Raw genomic sequence first — 21028 nt, 5'->3', positions numbered from 1 at the left:
GTAAATGGTGTGTTCTAAAATTTAGGGGAGCCATATATTTGAATTTGGACTTGGATGGTGAATATTATTTTGTATGTGCATTGGTGTGTTGTATGTTATGCTTTGGTGTTTGTACCTTTGATTAGCAAATTATCCATCCATTTTACCAAAAACTAATCTTAAAATATCAAGAAAATCAACGAAACTCAATATTTCTCACCATATGCACGAGTTCATGCATGCACACATCCAATGTGAATGTGACTACCTATTCAAAAACAATCAAATAAGTTTATTCACTTCTTTCTTCACAAACTTACAATCTCACAATAAAAATCACGGGCTTGGAATGCGCGAGTCTTTCGACTTATTATCATCAGACGAAGGTCGGTTTTCCGAATCCGACACCCGCACCTCCTCGATCATCCTAACAACTTCATCCATGGTAGGCCGCATATCTGGGACCCGAACCACACAGGCCATGCCAATCTGCAACATCTGAACCATCTCCTCTTCAATATTCTGAAACTTCATGAGCTCAACATCAAACACTTCAGCGGTCCACTCTTCACGTACCACTGACTGGACCCACCTCGAGAGGTCCACCATGTCTTCTCTCCCGGGAGATTGAATCGGTTGTTTACCCGTTAACATTTCAAGGAGGAGAACACCAAAGCTGTAGACATCTGATTTATGAGTGTGTTTTCGGGTTTCTATTAGTTCTGGGGCCCGGTACCCGACAGCATGGCGGGAGGTGGGAGGGGGGTGGTTCATCAGAGGGGCTAAGCCAATGTCTGAGATGCAACCAGTTGAGTCTTGGGTGATGAGGACGTTTGAGGATTTGATGTTTCCGTGAGTGAATTTAGGGCCTCCGGTTGAGTGGATATGAGCAACGCCTCGTGCAGCTCCAAGGGCGATTTTGACTCGGGTTTCCCAGCCAACTGCGTTTCTTTCAGTGCCACGGTTCCCTGCATGTTTTGTTGAGATTATTCGGTTAGTACTAGGATGTTGTATGGCCGGTTTTGACAAAAATTATGGGCCGGACTGGTAACTCTGGTTTTGGTAAAATACAAAACAAACTGGCCGGCTTTACGGTCTGGTTTTGTTGGTTTTAGACCACACAAAAAAAATCATTTTTCTAAAACAGCATACTTTTGTACTAAATTTGAAAAAAATGGAAAGGGTTATTCAGAAATATAATATATATATATATACATAAACTTGTATTCCTAACATAAAAAATAAAAAAAAATAAAAAATAAAAAAACTAATAATAAATGTTAGTCGGCCGGTTCCAAGTTCCAAAGCTTAAACGTCAAACTGTTAAATCCAAACTGTGAACCAGACCATACATATTTCAAACCAGCCGACTTTCTTCGGTTTGGATGATTCGGTCGATTTATCAACGCCCCTTTGGGGGGTTGATGAGAAAGCATAATATGCATTTAACAATATAATGTATTATAGCTTACAGGAAAGCTAATAGTGTGTCATATGTATTGTCTGGTAATGGTCCTACATTCCAGTCAAGAAGAAAATGACCCGACCACTTTGCGTGTACTAAAATTTTAAAATAATGTCATGTGAGTTCCCATATATATATGGAAGGTTTAAATGAAAAACACAAAAATGTCAAGAACCAGTTTAGGTAGTTGACCAAATCAATCAACAGTCCTGATTAAATACCCTTTTAAAACGTTCATTACACAACATTTTTATAGTTTTCATTTAAGTGTTCCTATATACAAAAACTATTAAAATCATCTAAATCTTTGACAGGAGGGTTTGGGAGGTTCTATGCATTAGAAACAGACTTTGGGCGACTTTCAAACCCGTTAAACCCTAAGCCACAACGACCCATTCAAAAGTAAACAAGTCAAAACCATTTGATCTAACTAAACCATATGAAGACCAAGGTATAGGGAGAAAAAAGCATACCATGCAGTAGTGTCAACAAGCTACCCGTTGAATAATAATCATACACCAGAAGCTTCTCATCTTTCGAATAATAATAAGCTCGAAGAGGAACAACATTCTGATGCTGCCCAACTCTCCCAATAATCTCCATCTGCTGCTCAAACTCTTTCTTCCCCACCACCACTTCTTTCAACCGTTTAACAACCACAGTTGACGACTCTTCCAAAACCGCTTTATACGCGGTCCCAAAACTACCTTTCCCGAGCACTTCAGCCGAAGCCCTTAACAAATCCTCAAGATCAAAGTTATAAGAGCACCCTTCAAAGAAAACCAACTTATTCTTTTCGGGTTCTTGCACCCCACTACCAAATTCTTCCCTCGGCTTTTCACCCCTTGTAGAAGTTTTAGCTTTTGTTACACGGGTAGTGTCAGTTTTCTTTTTCTTCATGCAGCAAAATATTATAATAATGATCAAAAGTAACAAGGCGGTCCCTCCTCCAGCTGCACCCGCAATTATAGCCCATGTTGGAAATTTCTTTTTGGAGCTTTGTTTTTTAGGGATAATAGAAGGAGAGGGAGGCAGTGAACAAGGAGTTAGAGGTGGGCCGCATGAAAACGAGTTTCCGATAAAGGATGAGGTCGGGAACGTTTGGAGGGAAGATGGGATTGACCCGTTGAGATGATTGTAGCTTATGTTAAAATGCTTTAGTCCTGGGAGTTTTAAGTCTGGAACGGGTCCGGATAAAGAGTTATTTTGAAGGTTTAATCCAGTTAACTGAGTTAAGTTCTGGATTGAGTTTGGAATATTTCCAGTGAAAGAGTTAAACGAGAGGTCCAAAACGATCAGACGAGGTGGAAAAGATAACGGGATGTTAGCGGTGAAGTTGTTACCTTGAAGGTACAAGTAACGGAGTGACGGGAGTGAAAGAAGATCGGATGGTAAGTCTCCGTTTAGGCGATTTGATCTAAGGCTTAGAATCTGTAATGCATCTAGTTTTCCAAGTGTGTTTGGTGGGACTGGGCCTTTGAGTCCAACTGCTGGAAGCCGAAGGGCTAACACACGGGTCCCATCAGAAGTGCAGTTAATACCTACCCAAGAAGTCCAGATTGCAGTATTGTTGGTCCAGTTGAGCTTTGGACCGTGTGGTACAGAGTTAACAAATGCAAGGAGAGCTTGCTTGTCTGAGTCCAGGTCAGCATATGTTAGATGCATCAGGAAAACTATGAACAAAGTCAACTTGACCAGATGAGCAGAGTAATGTCCCATGAGGATTAAAGCTGATGACGATGCACGTGAAGTAATATACCTGGTAAATATACAAATAATATGAGAAATAAGGCATTATGAAACAATAATGCCAGAAATCCTGGTGTCTTGCTAATTCATTAAAAGTTCATAAAAATCTGGATAAAATGGTATACAGTTAACAACACAGGAGAAACATGTTATTATCATATTGTAGTTCACTATCCAAAGCTTTCATTTCTGCATAAAAAATAATAAAGTTGGGAAAAGGTGCCAGCATAAAAAGCAAGAAGCAAAAAAAGGTATCAAGGGAATTAGGAAAGATAAAACTTAAAAGGAGTAACATTTGATTTTGGAACAAAAGGAATTAAAAGCTAAAAGGAGGTAATTGTTTTTAAAAGATGAGTGGGTTCAGGATTCAATGATGGTGTTAACCAGATAGCATTATTTTATAACACTATGAACCAAGCAATCTTTATGATTTTGTGGCTAGAAATCTATCAAAAAGAGACTCATCACCAAAATTTGCAATTCATATTTTTATTTTTATTATAATTACAATAAGATTGCACAATTGTAAATTTGTAACTGCCGCAAGATTTTCTATGATTGTCATGCTAAAGGTGAAAGGGCATTTATGTCTACCACCTAACTTACTTTGTAAACTCATATAATGTGAATTAGGTTTTAGATTAGTTGAATCTGGTGTTCAACCAAATTTAGCTAGCTCCAAATTTTCCTATGGTTGCATTGTAACAATTTAACACCAGAAACTACAATTTACCTAATACCTTATGAGGAAAAACTCACAAGCAATTAACATGAGCAAAATGAACTAAAGCTACTTTTCTAATCTATCCGGTCTATATCGCCAATATTATCACCAATATATCGGTGCAAAATATCAGTCATAATATCGGTCCCGATATTATCGGCAATACTGACCAATATACCACCAATTTTCCCGATATCAGTTTTTAAGTCTTAATTGTCAATTTTTAATGTTTAATGTTAATGTTTTACGTCTAATAGGTTCCTACTTGCTACAATTGTTAGTGTTATGTAAGTTGCAAATAAATCTGCATCTCAAATGTCGGTCGTTGACTGATATGATATCCAACTCAAAGTTTCAGCTACCAAATTTTATCTCAATTTCCAAATCAGGAACCATAATAAAAAATCACAAGCACAAATCCATCCTAGTTAAATTCAAATTGTAATGAACAATCTTAACCTAGAATACGCAAATTCCACAATCAAATTGTTCAATCTAGCTCAACTAATATAAAAATTAGATACATGTACATACATACACAAATTTAACCTAAACATATGAAATCAATTACACATTAATCGAAACTAGTCAAATCTCATGAAATTAAATGAAGTTGAAGGCAGGCAATGTACCTCAAAGCATCAGACGATTATTGAGCTCCATCAGAGCTTCAAACAGATCTCAATTCAACTTAACTTTAGCTTACGCAGCAGAAATTGACTTTAAGTTTAACGAGAATCTCGTATTAGCAAACGAACATCAAATAGTCCACATTTGAGCTGGATTATTTAATAATCTAACAATATGTATGCAGTGCCAGTGAGAGAGAACAACATGTGTGTGTGTTAGTGTGAGAGAGAGAATGAACTAACATGATGATAATTCCTTTTTTGAAGGGGGTTTTATATAAATATAAATATATTCAATTTATTTGTTTTTGTTTAATCAATTTGCATGTAAAGACAGTTGTTTTAATTATTGACGTTGTAGGCTATAACCACCGTGTCAGTCAGTATAGCTGTTGCGATCTTCTTCTTAATTTCAAACATATCCCTTAATTATTCCATTATTATTACACAATCTCTCTATATACCAACTGATATTATCCGTTTTTATGTGATAGAAGCTTTGTTGCTTTAACCTGTGAAATTCTTTTTTATCTATAGCTAGTGTGTCAAAAATATATTGATGATATTTGAGACAATGCATTTTTTATACATATGTGATGTCGGAATGCTTATCTTTTCTTCAAGTTTAAGTTTGACTTTACAAGTTTATTTTCTTCATGCTTTTTTGTTTATTTGATTTCATACTTATCTATTTATCTTGTTTTGAGCTTTTTGAATTCCATCTACGTAGGATTAGAATTAGGAGATTAAGCTTGTTTTTGTTGAAAAATGAATAATTGAATTTGAATTCATAAAAACTTTGTTTTTGTAACTTTTTTTTATCTATTTATCGTCTGGAATAAATGGATCACTTATTAATTGGCAATTTTTATTTGGACAAAACATAACATAGTAAGTTAATAACGTATGATTTGCCTAGTGTGTCATATATTTTCTTTTATGATTTAGGTTTTGAACAGTGGAGTTTTAAAGTAAAAAAAAAATTGAAAGTTTAAACCTTAAAAACTCTATTAAATTTGACTTGAATATTATGCTGGTTTATAAATTTGCACTTTAATGCAGTAGAAAATTGGTTTTTATTGGGTCAGGCTAAACGCACCCCCCTTCCCATCGAACTATCATTTCCCTTTAACATTTGCGATTGACATATTAGTCCCTTTTATTTATTTTATAATTATCTCAAAATATCAAATAAAAAACAATTAACTTTTTATTTTTGATTTACAGTCTTTTCATATATTTTTATTATTGATTTTATTATTTTATATCTTTAATATCTTATTAAAAGTTTGTTTATTTTTTACATGAATTTAAAAGTTTTATATACTTTCTCTAGCTAGTTTTTTTATATTTTTTTATAAAATGTACTCAAAACAATTTGGATTTTTTTTTTGTTAGGTTCAGATATATGAGATTAATGTTATCTGAGAAAAGAGTCATATTTGTTTATCAAGTTGTATGCTATTTAACCCTTTTATTTAAAGAAAATAATAATATGATTCTTTATAAAAGAATGTAAGCTATTCCTTAATTAAAAAAAACGCTTTCTAAGTAGGGCTGTCATTTTTACCCAAAACCCGAAACCCAACCCGAAAAAACTCGTACCCGAACCCGAACTAACCCGACTCGAAGAACCCGAACCCGAGAAAAGACTAACCCGAACCCGAACCGAAGTAATTCGGATTGGTTCTCGAGTTTGATGTATAAGTTTCGGGTCAACTCGAAAAACCCAAATAAACTTTTTATTTTAAAATTAAATATATTTTTAGGTATGATAGAGTAAGTCTTAGTCACTAAAGTTATCAGAATATGGCTCTAATCAACTGTTGTCATTCTAAATATTATGGATCGATTGTTTATTATTAATTTATGTTTTCCGTTTATTACTAATAGCAACCGTAATCGAACAACCAAATCACACCCAATTGAATATGATTATGGTTTGAGTTAGATGTACTCTTCTTTTGAATCGTTTTATCAAGTTATGTTGATTTATTATTTGATTATTTGCGTTATAAGTAACTAAGAATATGATGTTTTAATTTTTTATTTTTTTTTGTGTTTTTTTTCTAGAATACTCGAAACCCGATTAACCCAACCCGAAAAAACCAGAACCCGAATTACCCGAACCCGAAAAACCCGTGAAAGATTTGGGTTGGGTTTCGGGTCAAGATTTAAAACTTTGAAACCCGAAGAACCCGACCCGAAAAACCAGAAACCCGAAAAACGAACCCAAAGAACACCCTTATTTCTAAGTAAGAAAATAAGTGTTTTTGTTGTTTTATATGTTTTTAAATGTGCATAAAAAGATAAATAGAAAAACAAGTTGTTAAGTAAAAATAGAAAAAAAAAAGCTTTTATAAAAATAGTAATAATAATAAAAGATAACAAAATGACAAAAGAAACAACAAAAGGTCTTATTCATATTATTGTAAAACTTGAGGGAGGGGGCATGTTTAGCAGCACCCTTAGCTACAAAGATTCTTAAATTTTTAAACTAGCTCGGTTTTTATTGTTTATAAATCGACCACAAAACTTTTATATTTTGAAGTTTAGCCATAAAGTTTCTATATTTTTAATTTAATCTTTACAAGGGGGAGAGTTAAATACGCAGGTGTAACATCTCGAATTTTTCAAACCTGTATTCGTTTACTCATAACCCGACCCGGAAACATTTTTAGATCATTATTATTAATCAAATTAAACATTTATAATTATATAAGATTTGGTATTTTCATTTTACACCCTTTAGGTTTTTAAAGTTGTTTATTCTTTGTTTTAACTTTAAAATAGTAAAAAATTAGACATTTTAGAAAGTATAGGGGCTTAAAGTGTCAAAAATCAAATCTTCCCTTCCCACACCCGGGGCGCCGCGCAGCCAGGAGGGTGCCTAGCCGTCACGCGCCGCCACCACTGACCTGCACAACTTGTTTTGTTTAATATTGTTTTCTAGTTCGTTTTTGGCCCGAAATCGCTTATTTTAGGACATAATTGAGTGAGTTAAACTCCAAGAAAACAATTAAAATACATTTCCATATACATTACCCCTTGATCAAGCACGAAATTTACTGCATATAATAATGATTTCGTCATTAAATGCTTATTCGGTTTCCTAAACGAGTAAAGTAACTAAATATAGTTCGTTTTAGTGTTTCCTAGATAAACAACACTTATAATATCTGCCACAAACTTCCCTAAACCCTAGATAAACATTCCCCAGCCGTCATATGCCTCTGCTCATCATAAACTTCTTCGGTTTTGCTTATTTGTTGAAGATTCACTCATAAACGGTTGACTTTGCTTGATTGTAGACTTTTGACTCATCTTCTTGATTGATCTTTTCTCTTTCCGGGTAAGTTGTAAACTAAAATCGTTCATATATATTCCCTAGTCAATAACCTTCAATCAATTTTGGTGGTTGAAGGGTGTTGACTGGTTAATTCGTTCAAATCTTGTTAAAGGGAAAAACAATCAACAAGTTTGACGTTACGTTTTCTCATACTTCTGGTCGATTCAACATTCGGTTTAGAAGACTTTTATTCTCGTAACGAAATTTTAAGGCTATCGACCAAAACCCAACTCCGACTCGCTGTTCAGATTCTGGTCAGTACTAGCTCGTTTAAATCTTTAATTTAACATAACCGAAGTCCTAGAAGTCCGTTTGGATCAATTCCAGTGGCATTGAGTTCGTTTATACTTATGTTTTCATCTATCAAAGTTTCAGGTTCTGATTGTTTATTTAGTTCGATGCGTTAGTGGACGACTCGTTTAAATTGTAGTTCTTTTATCATATTTATTAATCACTTGCCTTCCATCTAAGGGGAGTTTTGTCATTCCCCTATTTTACTAAGTTTTCTAAAACGTTTTAGGGACATATGCATATTTCATATTTTATATATATATATATATATATATATATATATATACCATTGGCAAATTGAGAACTTTGAGAACCATTTTGGACCACTAAAAAACCTCTAAAAAAATATTAAAAAAATTATAAAACAAAAAAAATCGAAAATTTTAAAAAAGTAAAAAAACCAAAATTCTTATATTTCATTCCGGTTTCATTAAAAAAACCGAATTTTTTTTTTTCTTTTTAATTCGTATTATACCTATACATATATGTATATTTTCATTTAATCTCTAGTTACGTAATATACACATATGTACATTATCATTTACCTTAAATTATACATATGTGTATAGGAAAAAACATGTGTGTACATATTATACATATATGTATAATAAAAAAAACTGATTTTTTTTTCTTTTTAATTCGTATTATACCTATACACATATGTATACTTTCATTTAATCTCTAGTTATGTAATGTACACATATGTACATTATCATTTACCTTAAATTATAGATATGTGTATAGAAAAAAAACATGTGTGTACATATATGTACATATTATACATATATGTATATGTATAATTTAGCTAAATCGAGAATTTTTTTTTACGGTTTGTTTTGTTTTTTTTTTTTAGAAACCGGGATGATAAATAAGAACTTTGGTTTTTTTACTTTTTTTATTTTTGTGTTTTTTTTTGTTTTATGATTTTTTTTATTTTTGGGTTTTTTTGTGGTCCAAAATGGTTCTCATAGTTCTCAATTCCCAAAAAGTTCTCACATGATCTTGATCCTATATATATATATATATCAAAACTTAGCAAACGTGTAATTGTGTGTGATTGATCAAATATACTTGTTATGTGATTACTTCTCTATGTGCGCATTCATATTCGGAGAGGTCCAACATATTCCCTTATGTAGGGTTCTCATTACTATTTACCCGCGACCGATTCGCTTGGCAACGGTCTTATTATTACTTGCTCATGGTTGATTACCAACGCCCGATTCGCTTGGCATTGGTTAATTGACACCTTACTTGTTCATGGTTTGATTTCATCACCGCATTTATTACGTTTTGCTTATTTCTTTTATTATTATTATTATTATTATTATTATTATTATTATTATTATTATTATTATTATTATTATATCTTTGCACAAAAACTGGTGATAAACTCACTCAACATGTGTTGACAAACTCTGTTTTCTACGCATATGGAGGTTGCCTTAGGATTTTAATAGAGACAAATATTATTCAAATCTTGATTGGATTACACGTATTATATTGTTGGTTTGTATTTTGAAAATTTCTGCACTGTATTTGAAAATAATTAACTTAATAGATATTGTCACATTTTATTTATGATAGTATGTTCGAGCTGTGAACAATCAGCTCACGCCCTGGCATTTTTGCCTTAGGTTGGCGTGTGACAGATTGGTATCAGAACCGAAGGTTATAAGATATGTCGTTAGAAATTGTGCTAGCCATATGTTAGGACCATATGCGTGCTTAACTAAACTGCCTTATGTGTTATTTATTTGTTTACAGCTTATATAGGTTAATTATTTAATTTATATTTTATTATTATCTATTGTGCACACACACACGAACTTCGAGGTTATGCCTCACTTTCAAAATATTTTTAAATCCTCTTCTTTTTAGTAGATTGCCTTTTATTTTGAGAAATTCCTTTAAGAATTTCCGTGTTTTGTTTTTACTCCCTCTCCTTAGGGCATGGGAGTATGACAAATGTCATACGACCGTAACTCTAAGTGGTAAATGTAACCGGCTAAACGGTTGTACTCCTTTTATAAAAACCGAATTCACGGTGGTTCGTGGCTAAATTCGGGAAACCTCCAATATTTGTTTTAATTATTTTTAAATGTTTGGTTGGGTGAAAAATCCATGTAAATCCATGGGCACTCCAACTATCCATTTCTCAGACCATTTTCAATTTGATTTTTCGTTGGAACGTATCGTCCGGGGTGGTTCCCGAAATACACCAACCGCTCATATTTGATTTGTTGATTCGATATTTAATTGGGTCAGTTAAATGCCATGTAACGCTCATGGTCTGACCAACTCCATTGATTTGATAATTCGTTAATTAGTTGGGTCAGTTGAATGCCATATAACGCTCATGGGCTGACCAACTCAATTGTTTGTTACTCGTTATTTTAATTGGGCCAATAAATTACCATGGAACGCTCATGGGAGGCCCAATTCACAAACTTTATGGTGCTTTATTTAGTTGGCCCATTCAAATTGCCATAAAAAGCTCATGGGAGGTCAACTCGTTTGATATTTTTGCTATTTTATTTGGGATCTCAAGCTACCATGGGAAACCCATAGAAAGCTCAACCCAATAGCATTTTACTTTTGGAATTTTTATAAACATTATTTATTTAATTAAATACCTCAAAAATTATTCACATTATTTTAAATCCTGACTCGTACTCGAGTCATCACTAGTATAATTTTATTACACTTCTCTATTATCTCACGTTGACTCATTTCCACAACTTACCCATCATCTCGTAAAGTGTCATCTTTGGTCCTCATAGAATGTCTTCCCTAAGAATTTATCATCGTGATCAACGTTGTTCATCTGCTTCTCACGATCGCCGTCTGACTACTAGAATCGCCAAGGAGTTTGCCGATGCTATGCCATTGACTAAACAACCGCTAACCTCAACAAAACCAAAATGTCCCGAATAAGAAATCTTATACTAACTCTTACCCGTTATAATTATTTTCTCTCATTTATTTCAATCCTTACCCTCAACTTTAAACTATAAACATTTTATTACCTCTTGTTTTTCCTCAATCTCATGTTACCTTTCACAACTTATCTTCCATCTTATAAGTATTTATTGTTAAAACTCAAATATTGTAATTAACTAAAATTTTCATCCTCCAAATTTAATTTTCATTTTTAAATTAAAAAAAATCTTCCATTAATTAATTTAATTTTTATCATTAAATTGATTTTTTGATTTAATCTCCATGGAAATCTGTGTATAACTCGATTACTCATTTTATTTATTGATTAAGTTTTGCTATTTAGTTAAAATTAAACGGTGGTTCATATTTCAACTCCCTACTTTAACTTTTGATGCATTTAAAAACTTTGAAAGTTTTAATGATAACTTCGTTGGTGTTAGAATAGTCATGGTGGTTCATGTATTTCTAGCCTTACGTTTCTCTTATTTTATTGTATTATCTCCCATCTCATTTTCATTTTCAATATTAATTTAATATTCGCTATTTATTTAAAATTCCAAGATAAATCATGGATACTTCAATTTATTTATTTCATATAAGATTTATAACGAATTCTTAAATTACCCACCTTATATTTTATCTGATTTGAAAGATTTAATTGGAATCGGATTATCTCGGTAATTCGGGAATATCCGCTTCCCAAATTAATTTATTAACGATTGGATTGAATACGTACATTTTCATTAATATTTCAAATTATTATCTACTAATTACTATAATATTTAGTTTTGTTAAATGAATTAATCTCATCTCAAAAATCATAACTTGAAAAGCGATAACTTTATATATTGTAACAATCATCAATTTTCATACCCGAAAACCCGACTCATTTTAATTTTTTTTATTAAACTAATACGAAAAACACCCCTAACAATTGTTTTCACCAATTCTGCCTCCACACTCTAACATCAAGGACTAGTTAGCAAAATATTTGAAATATGATTATTATTATTATTATTATTATATTTTTTTCTTTTTCTTCCCTCTCTTTCTCCCACCGACGGTACCCCCCCCCCTATTTCTTGATCCACAATTCAAGCCGTAAATCCAGGAATTGGTCTTAGATACACATCAAGCTTCCTTATATGTATTCAATCCTCGTTTTAATCGTGTGTTATACAACCAATTGATAGATAAAATCAAAAGAACGAACCCGCGGCTTCCTGGATATCTAAACCCAATAAATAGGTGACCATAACTCAATTAAATGGTCACACACCATCCTCATACCATCACGAACGTAAGCCCTAAATCAATTGCTTCACCCATTATCGTTAAGATCGAGTTCGTGATTACCTTGAAACCGTGGACCCATGAACCAATTCAACCCTCAATTCGTCGCATAATCTGGTAATCATAATATGTTTCTAGTTCGTTTTCTACTGGCAATCAATAACCCTATATCAATTTTAACTAATATTGAATAATTATCGATCAATTGAAAGAAAATGGGAACTAGGGTTTATGTAACAAATAGGTAAATTGAGGTATCTGCTTATATATTTCTGATTCCATCTGTTAACCAGATTAAGACACTGGCTTAATGGCTAGCGCTTGTTTTGTTAAACATGTGAACCGACCTGGGGCGTGGGTTCGAGTCCCCCAAGCCCGGTTCTTGGTATTTTTTTTATAAACCTTTTTCTTGTCAAATTATTATTAGTATATATCTTTAAGGTTAAATAAATATTATTCTTAACAAAACCGAGCCCGGGCTATTATTTTCCAGATTTTTTCCGACGTATATATATATTATATGCAAATACATTTATACATATATATATACACACACACACATACAAAGATATACCTTACATATACATATAATTTGAGTTTTAATAAATAGATATAATTTCTCTTATATTAAAATAAACTAAACTAGCTTAAGATTTAAACAATTTTTCCGTTAATACAAGGGTATAACATTTTCAACAATAATTAACATCTATACTTTTTATTAAACATATATATCTCGATGTTATAATAATTAATTAATATTGATTATGTATTTATAATGATTATTTATAAATACCTACATATAGATAAACGTCATATTTAACAACAATAAAATAATATTAATACTCATAAATAAATATAATAAAAAAATAATAATAACGCTAATAATAATAATAATAATAGTTTAAACATTAAAAGACTCTAATCCACTTTTTTTTAAAAACCAACTAGTAACCGTATGTCGTGTTTCATTATTTTAATTGTTACTACTCTCTAGTCTACCTTCATTGTTTACAAATCAATGATTGATAAATAATATTACAATTTTAATTAAACCCCTTCGAGTATGAAATCCGTATAGGTCTTGTTAGTGTAATGTTTCGTTAATTAATCAATATTATCTTTAACAACTAGGAACTTTTGTTGACGTACCCCGAGGAACTCGAGCGCTCTTATCGTAATTTATATCACCATCTCGTGTTCGTTAATCCACTCGTTAAGGTGAATTTGCATACCCCCTTTTTGCCATCTTTTATGTTTGGGGGTAGCATGTATACCTTATTAACTTTACTCATTTTTTTTTATTTTCTCATAAATTTAAAACACAATTCAATTTATGATTATGTGTGATTATTGTATGCTTTATGATTATGCTCTATGTGCTTAAGTGTTTATTTTATGTTTGGTGGTTGGTATCTCATCCTCATCTATTCTCATCTAGTATGATCATACATTTACCCAAGTACATTGATTTTGTATCAATAGGAATGGGTGCACATCTATTTAGTTTACATTTTCATAAGTGTTGTAATGCTCGTTATTTACATATGAATTGTGATTTGCCTATATATATATATACAACTAAAACTTATGTATGCTCACCAACATTCGTGTTGACAAACTCTATTTTTATACATGTTACAGGTTCAAGTATTTGATATATTCAAGATCGAAGATAGTTAGTTGACCTTACGATATTTATTCAAATTACAAGTTATGATGTATTTACTTATTGAATTTGTGTATTTGTTTAATGTTAATGAAGTTAAATAATGATTGTCGCTTTAATTAGTGTCTTTTGAGCTACTGTCCAATCAATGCGTTACGCCCCCGCATGTTCCGCCTTTGGTCGGGGTGTGACATATATCAATTTCTCTTTAATTTCATAAGTCTCTCAACTAACTAAACTTGACTCACCAAAATTGTCGTTTAAACTTATACTCTCGATCTTAAGAATTTCGTTCCTAATGAATACGATATTTAAAGATTCCACATGTTATTAACAATTTTAAGATTTGTTATAAATTAAACTTTTTCGCATTTTATCTCTTGAATAAAGTTCCTTCCATCAAGGTAAACTGATTAGAATCTTGTACCTCCATCTCAATTCCTTAATCTCGATTATCACAATTTATATTAACACATGTTTCAAGAAATTCGTTTCCTTTCAATCCCCAAAATTTTTCTTTTATAAGCAAAAGATGTTTTAGAACTTACACTGTTTTATTAATCAAACTCGAATATTTATTGATTATCTTCTGAATTTATACTTTAATAATCAAAACGTTTGGTTTCTCTCAAAATTTTAGTTTCAATGTTTTATAACCCACATGATGGAACGAATTATGCGGACCATCCGATGATAAGAGTAATTATGGATGCATACACAATTATCCGAGTTCTCGCATGGAAATCATAATACGTATAATTGAGTGTCATGATCTAGAACCTAAAGTAGTTTGAGTAATGGTACAAATGTTGAAATGATAAGGACATGGGTGGATACGCCGCTGGTACATCCTATATAAGTGCCCTTATCGTATTGTCATTTGGAGCGTAGCTTCGATTATTAGAAGTTCTATGTTATGATATTTTTTTCTTTAAAAGTTTAAGTATTTTCTAAACGATGATGTTTTAGTTTTCCTTAATTTCGGGACGAAATTCCATAAAGTAGAGGAGACTGTAACGTCTCGAATTTTTCAAACCCGTATTCGTTTACTCATGACCCGACCCGGGAACATTTTTAGATCATTATTATTAATCAAATTAAACATTCATAAGTATTTAAGATTTGGTATTTTCTTTTTATACCCTTTAGATTTTTAAAGTTGTTTATTCTTTGTTTTAACTTTAAAATAATCAAAAATTAGACATTTTAGAAAGTACTGGGGCTTAAAGTGTCAAAAATCAAATCTTCCCTTCCCACACCCGGGGCACCACGCGGCCAGAGGGGTGCCTAGCCGTCGTGCGCCGCCACCACTGACCTGCACAGCTCGTTTTGTTTAATATCGTTTTCTAGTTCGTTTTGGCCCGAAATCGCTTATTTTAGGACATAATAGAGTGAATTAAGCTTAAAGAAAACAATTAAAATACATGTCCATATACATTACCCCTTGATCAAGCACGAAATTTACTGCATATAATAATGATTTCGTCATTAAATGCTTATTCGGTTTCCTAAACGAGTAAAGTAACTAAATATAGTTCGTTTTAGTGTTTCCTAGATAAACAACACTTATAATATCTGCCACAAACTTCCCTAAACCCTAGATAAACATTCCCCAGCCGTCATATGCCTCTGCTCATCATAAACTTCTTTGGTTTTGCTTATTTGTTGAAGATTCACTCATAAACGGTTGACTTTGCTTGATTGTGGACTTTTGACTCATCTTCTTGATTGATTTTTTCTCTTTCCGGGTAAGTTGTAAACTAAAATCGTTCATATATATTCTCTAGTCAATAACCTTCAATCAATTTCGGTGGTTGAAGGGTGTTGATTGGTTAATTCGTTCAAATCTTGTTAAAGGGAAAAACAATCAACAAGTTTGACTTTACGTTTTTTCATACTTCTGGTCAGATTCAACGTTTGGTCCAGAAGACTTTTATTCTCGTAAAAAAATTTTATGGCTACCGACCAAAACCCGACTCCGACTCGCTGTTCGGATTCTGATCACGCTTAAATATTTAATTTAACATAACCGAAGTCCTAGACGTCCGTTTAGATCGATTCCAGCAGCATTGAGTTTGTTTTTACTTATATTATCTTATCTCAAAGTTTCAGGTTCTGATTGTTTATCTCGTTCGACGCGTTAGTGGACGACTCGTTTAAATCGTAGTTCGTTTATCATATTTATTAATCACTTGCCTTCCATCTAAGTTGAGTTTTGTCATTCCCTATTTTAATAAGTTTTCTAAAACTTTTTGGGGACATATGTGTATTTCATATTATTATTATTATTATTATTATTATTATTATTATTATTATTATTATTATAGCTTTGCACAAAAACTGGTGATAAACTCACTCAACATGTGTTGTTGACAAACTCTGTTTTCTACAAATATACAAGTTGCCATTAAATTGAAGTTGAAGTATGGACACTTAGAAAATCCTTAGGATTTTAATGGAGACAAATATTATTCAAATCTTGATTGGATTACATGTATTATATTGTTGGTTTATATTTTGAAAATTTGTGCACTGTATTTGAAAAATAATTAACTTAATAGATATTGTCACATTTTATTTATGATAGTATCTTCGAGCTGTGAACAATCAGCTCACGACCCGGCATTTCCGCCTTAAGTTGGGGTTCGACAGCAGGTGTCTTTAATGTTTTTCTCAATGTTATGCAATAAATTTTGTGACAAACCGAAATGTGTCATGTCTTATTGGGCATATCACGATTTTTTCGTTTCTCGATGTTTAGCCATAAAATTTTCTCGACGGTATTCATTTTAATGGGTTTTGTTCGATGTCAACATGTGTCGTATTCTTTTAGGCATATCACGACTTTTTTCGTTTTTTTATAGTTTTCGATCGATGTAAAACACATGCCGAAATCCTTTTAGATATATCAAAACTATAGTTCTTTGGTTTTTTTCCTTTTGGTTGCTATCCTGAGTGCCGGTACCTACTCTGTACTGGTAGCATAACAAATGGAATCGATACCAACCGAAACTGAATTCTCACCGCATCGCACTGTGGAATTTGATTGGTTTCTACAAAAAGAAATTTTTTACATAAACATTTTTTTTGATATTGTGTATCAAATAAAAATTTTATGAAAAAAAAAATGTGAAAGTATTTGAACTTTATAAATCAAAATCTCTCTTTGTAAACTCGCTTGGATCCAACTAGTTTGAGTTTGGCAAATTCAGGTAAATTTTAGAATTTGTTATAACAAAAAGAAGGTATCCTCGATGCTTGCTTTAGCTCCGTATTTGTGCAGTGTCTGAGGAGGGGTTGGATTGCATTGCGATCTAATATATATATTCTTACTACACTTTGTCTAAGAGGATGTTTTTCATAGCTTGAACTCATGACCTTTTGATCATGAGCAATAACCTTATTGGCTGTTATAATAATATAACAAAATTGCCCTCCATAAATTTCGAGGTAACAGGATAAAGATAATTTCTTTTTGGTTGTTCGAAAATGAGTGGAGTGCAAAGAGAATAAACACGAAACCTCGTACCAATTATTTTGAATATAAGGGTTCTATAACTTTCAATTCAATTATTCACTTTTAAACTTCCATTTTTAATTCTTATAAACACTAGATTGGAAAACGGTATATATAAAAATGTTTTCAACTTTACATATAAACAACAAAATGTATAGAAATGCATTTAGCATTTACTGCTTAGACTTTAAATCTTACTTTTTAATCTAATCGATATTTAAAAGAGACATATAATTGTATAAACAATTAAAACACTTTAATCATATGTACAGAAGAAACATGAAATGAATCTGACCTGATCCAAGACGATGTTCCCCGGTCTTCAAGATGAACGAGCCACGACTTCGTCTTCCTCTCCGATTGCTCGAGATCTGCCATGGAAATTTGGGGAGAGTGGATGTGACTGCTAAGAGTTTCCTTTTGTTTACAGACATAAAAATATATGTGGAGGCCAAGTGTCCAAGAAGGGATCTCTCCAATGAAGATGAAGACCCCTTATATAGGAACTCCATGGCAACCATCATGAAACCCTAACCGTATTGGGCCAGGCCCGGTTAGGAGTTACCTCCACAACCCCCCAGCCCATTGGGCATTTGTTAGTAAACAATAATAATATATCAAATATAATATAAAATACAATAAGTAAAAGGTCGTACCGGGTATTTGGGACCTTACCTCCACATGTACTATTGTATTACCTCCACATGTACTATTGTATTAGATGAAACTTATTATATCATCGTCATACCCTTTATACTTTTCATTATCGTGAAACTTCCATACACTAAACTCTAAACACGTAAGAAGTGACTCGTGGCTCCAAGCATGTAACTCGTAACCCGTAATTTATAAATTGTCAAAATTTAAAGAAGGCGTAGATCCAACAACTCTTTTTTTAGGGAGAGTAAGCAAAGTTGCATGGATGTTGTAATCTTAAAATGAGGATATTTGATATTTAAATTTTGACAGACAAATTGATATTGGACAAATACTGAGACCATATATATCTTTAATATGTCAATATATATTACATATAATATAAATCTATTTTTTTTAGAATGGCTAACTTGCACTCTCATTAATCCTACACCTAAATTTACACATTTATCCATTAGGAGACTTGAACCCTCAACCACTTACGATGAAACATCACTATGTACATGCATTGATATTCGATTTCACCAGGCCAAAAGCCCTTTCATTGATAAAAATATTCGCCATGTTGGATATAATTTTAGGTATTTTATTACATAATTAAACCCAAAAGTTATGAAGACCTTAGATACTATGACCTAATGTATTTTTTATAACTATTATTTTACTGAATATCTAAATTTAAGGATGATTGATCTTAACAATAATATTATGGTCAAAATAATATTATGGTCAGGGTCGGCCCATGGGCCAACGAAACCAAGCATGGATTTTAGGCTGACACCTAATTTTGGTCTTTAAATAAAAAATAAAAAAAATATTATATATATATGTGTGTGTGTGTGTGTGTGTGTGTGGGCAAAGTAAATTCAAAGTTATGTATGGTTTGGTGGTAAATTTGGTTGATGCTGAGTTGTAGGTCATGTGTTCAAGACTTGTAAAATAAATGATTTTTTTAATGAAAGGATTACAAAAACTCATTTCGATTTAGGCATCTAAAATCGTAGAGCCGGGCTTGATAATGGTATAGAATAGAAATGCATGACCACCAAGTCACCAACCATTTGCATGAATGGTCCCTCCGAGTGCAACCCTTGAACTACCATCAGAATTGGGTTGAGAACGAACATGCATGAATAATTGAATACTATCTTCCAACACTCTATTCCCATGACATTTAACCAACTTATTATAATTACTTTAAATCCTTCAACTTTAGAATTATCTACCCACTCCACTTTTGGCAAATTTCTATGTTAAGTTCAAGAATATATAATTTCATTACAACTTAATTAGGTCCCTTTTACCTACTAAACAAAATGTCAATAGACAAATGTTTTACATCTGTGAACTATGGATACTAATGAATAGACACTTTCAAAAATGTAAGTACGAGTAACACTTACATTTTTGAGAATATAGTATTTGTAAGATTAAAAAAAAAGCTATGTAAAATTTATGCTAAGTTTAACTGTCATCACGAGACAATTATGCTAATACCAATATCGGCATTGATGAGTGTATTCATATTTATCATGCGAACATATCAACATCATGTTAAACCAAAAATAATTAGCATAGCAAGAGTGCACCAAAAATCAAACAGTCTCATGTATGCCCAAAAAAGCACTAAACAAATTCTTAGAATTTGCTTAGAATAGTTTATTTCTCATTAGTGAAGCAACCGCTATAATTAAACTACAAATCAACAATACTTTTAGGGGTTGTGTCAAGTTTAGCAATTATGAAAATGATGTTCATTTTGACTTGTTGAATGTTGAATGATAATTTCTGAAATATTAGCTCAAATCTAAGACTCCGTGTTAAGATGAGGGCATTGGCGGCCCTCATCCTCACATGGGCAAAATTAATTGGGTTGTAGGCAAGATGGACCTTTGGCGGTGATTGCTGGACGTTCATGGTTTGGTGAGAGAAAGAGGGTAGTGCCAGGGGTGTTTTGGTTAAAGGTTAACATGGGTGGCGTCCCCTTTGATGCCATAACACTCGGTCTAATCATTTCTTGATATTTAATATTTAATTAGTTTTAATTTGATAAGCGAATAAGTCAGATCATCTAGTATCCATCCAATCCAATATTCATTTCACAAATTAAATTCTAAATAATCCATTATGTATATATGTATGCTTTACTTCAAAGTCAAAGAATGTCAAATGTTATTAATTCGTTAAGATCCCTTATTTTACACGTATTTTGTGAATCTCGATAACAATAATATATTTTGAGAATCATTTTTATGTGAAAGGCACTTTATCAGAGTTAGATTTGGTACATCAATTACAAATTTGGAGGTGACAGTGAAAATCTTGTGCTATTTATTAGAGTATTCAATATATTGAAATGATGAAAATAATATGGAATTATATTATTTTAGTGTAGTTTAGTGTACGTGAATACATTTCGTTGACTTTGCAAAGACCTGCGTTGCTGGTAAACAATCCGGGCCAGGTCAGTGGTCACTACGACCCCTTTGTGAGGGTGCCAGTGGTCACTACGACCCCTTTGTGAGGAGGCACCCTGATTCTTGCATGTTATATGAAATCCAATGTAATAACCGGTTCCTTTTGTAATTGACTTGATTGTCAATGTTTATACCTACGGCTTAGCCTCACATTTAACTACGATTTCTTTTTCTTTTTCTTTTTCTATTAGAGTCACCTCAAGACTAAATAAATTATTTTCCAAACGTAAAGAATTTTCTAGGTATTTGTATGCATATTTAATGTAATGAGTGGTTAGTAATAGTT

The 21028-nt window shown here is 32.3% G+C and overlaps 1 protein-coding gene across 1 annotated transcript; it reads right to left on the bottom strand.

Annotated features, from left to right (window-relative positions):
• Window positions 1-250: 250 nt before the first annotated feature.
• On the bottom strand, window positions 251-4569 carry LOC143561181 (putative inactive receptor kinase At5g58300). The gene is made up of 3 exons (XM_077049309.1): window positions 4550-4569; window positions 1918-3203; window positions 251-947 (listed from the first exon to the last, which is right to left on the bottom strand). The coding sequence occupies exons 2-3, from the start codon at window positions 3161-3163 to the stop codon at window positions 316-318; spliced, it is 1878 nt and encodes a 625-aa protein (XP_076905424.1). The 5' UTR covers window positions 3164-3203; window positions 4550-4569; the 3' UTR covers window positions 251-315.
• Between the last annotated feature and the right edge of the window lie 16459 nt (window positions 4570-21028).

Source organism: Bidens hawaiensis, unplaced genomic scaffold, assembly GCF_021521415.1.
Source record: "Bidens hawaiensis isolate Kalapana, Puna unplaced genomic scaffold, B.hawaiensis_p1.1 tig00001143_1, whole genome shotgun sequence".
NCBI lineage: Eukaryota > Viridiplantae > Streptophyta > Magnoliopsida > Asterales > Asteraceae > Bidens > Bidens hawaiensis.
Note: the sequence above shows the minus strand (reverse complement) of the source record. Positions and strands in the feature narration are given on the sequence as shown.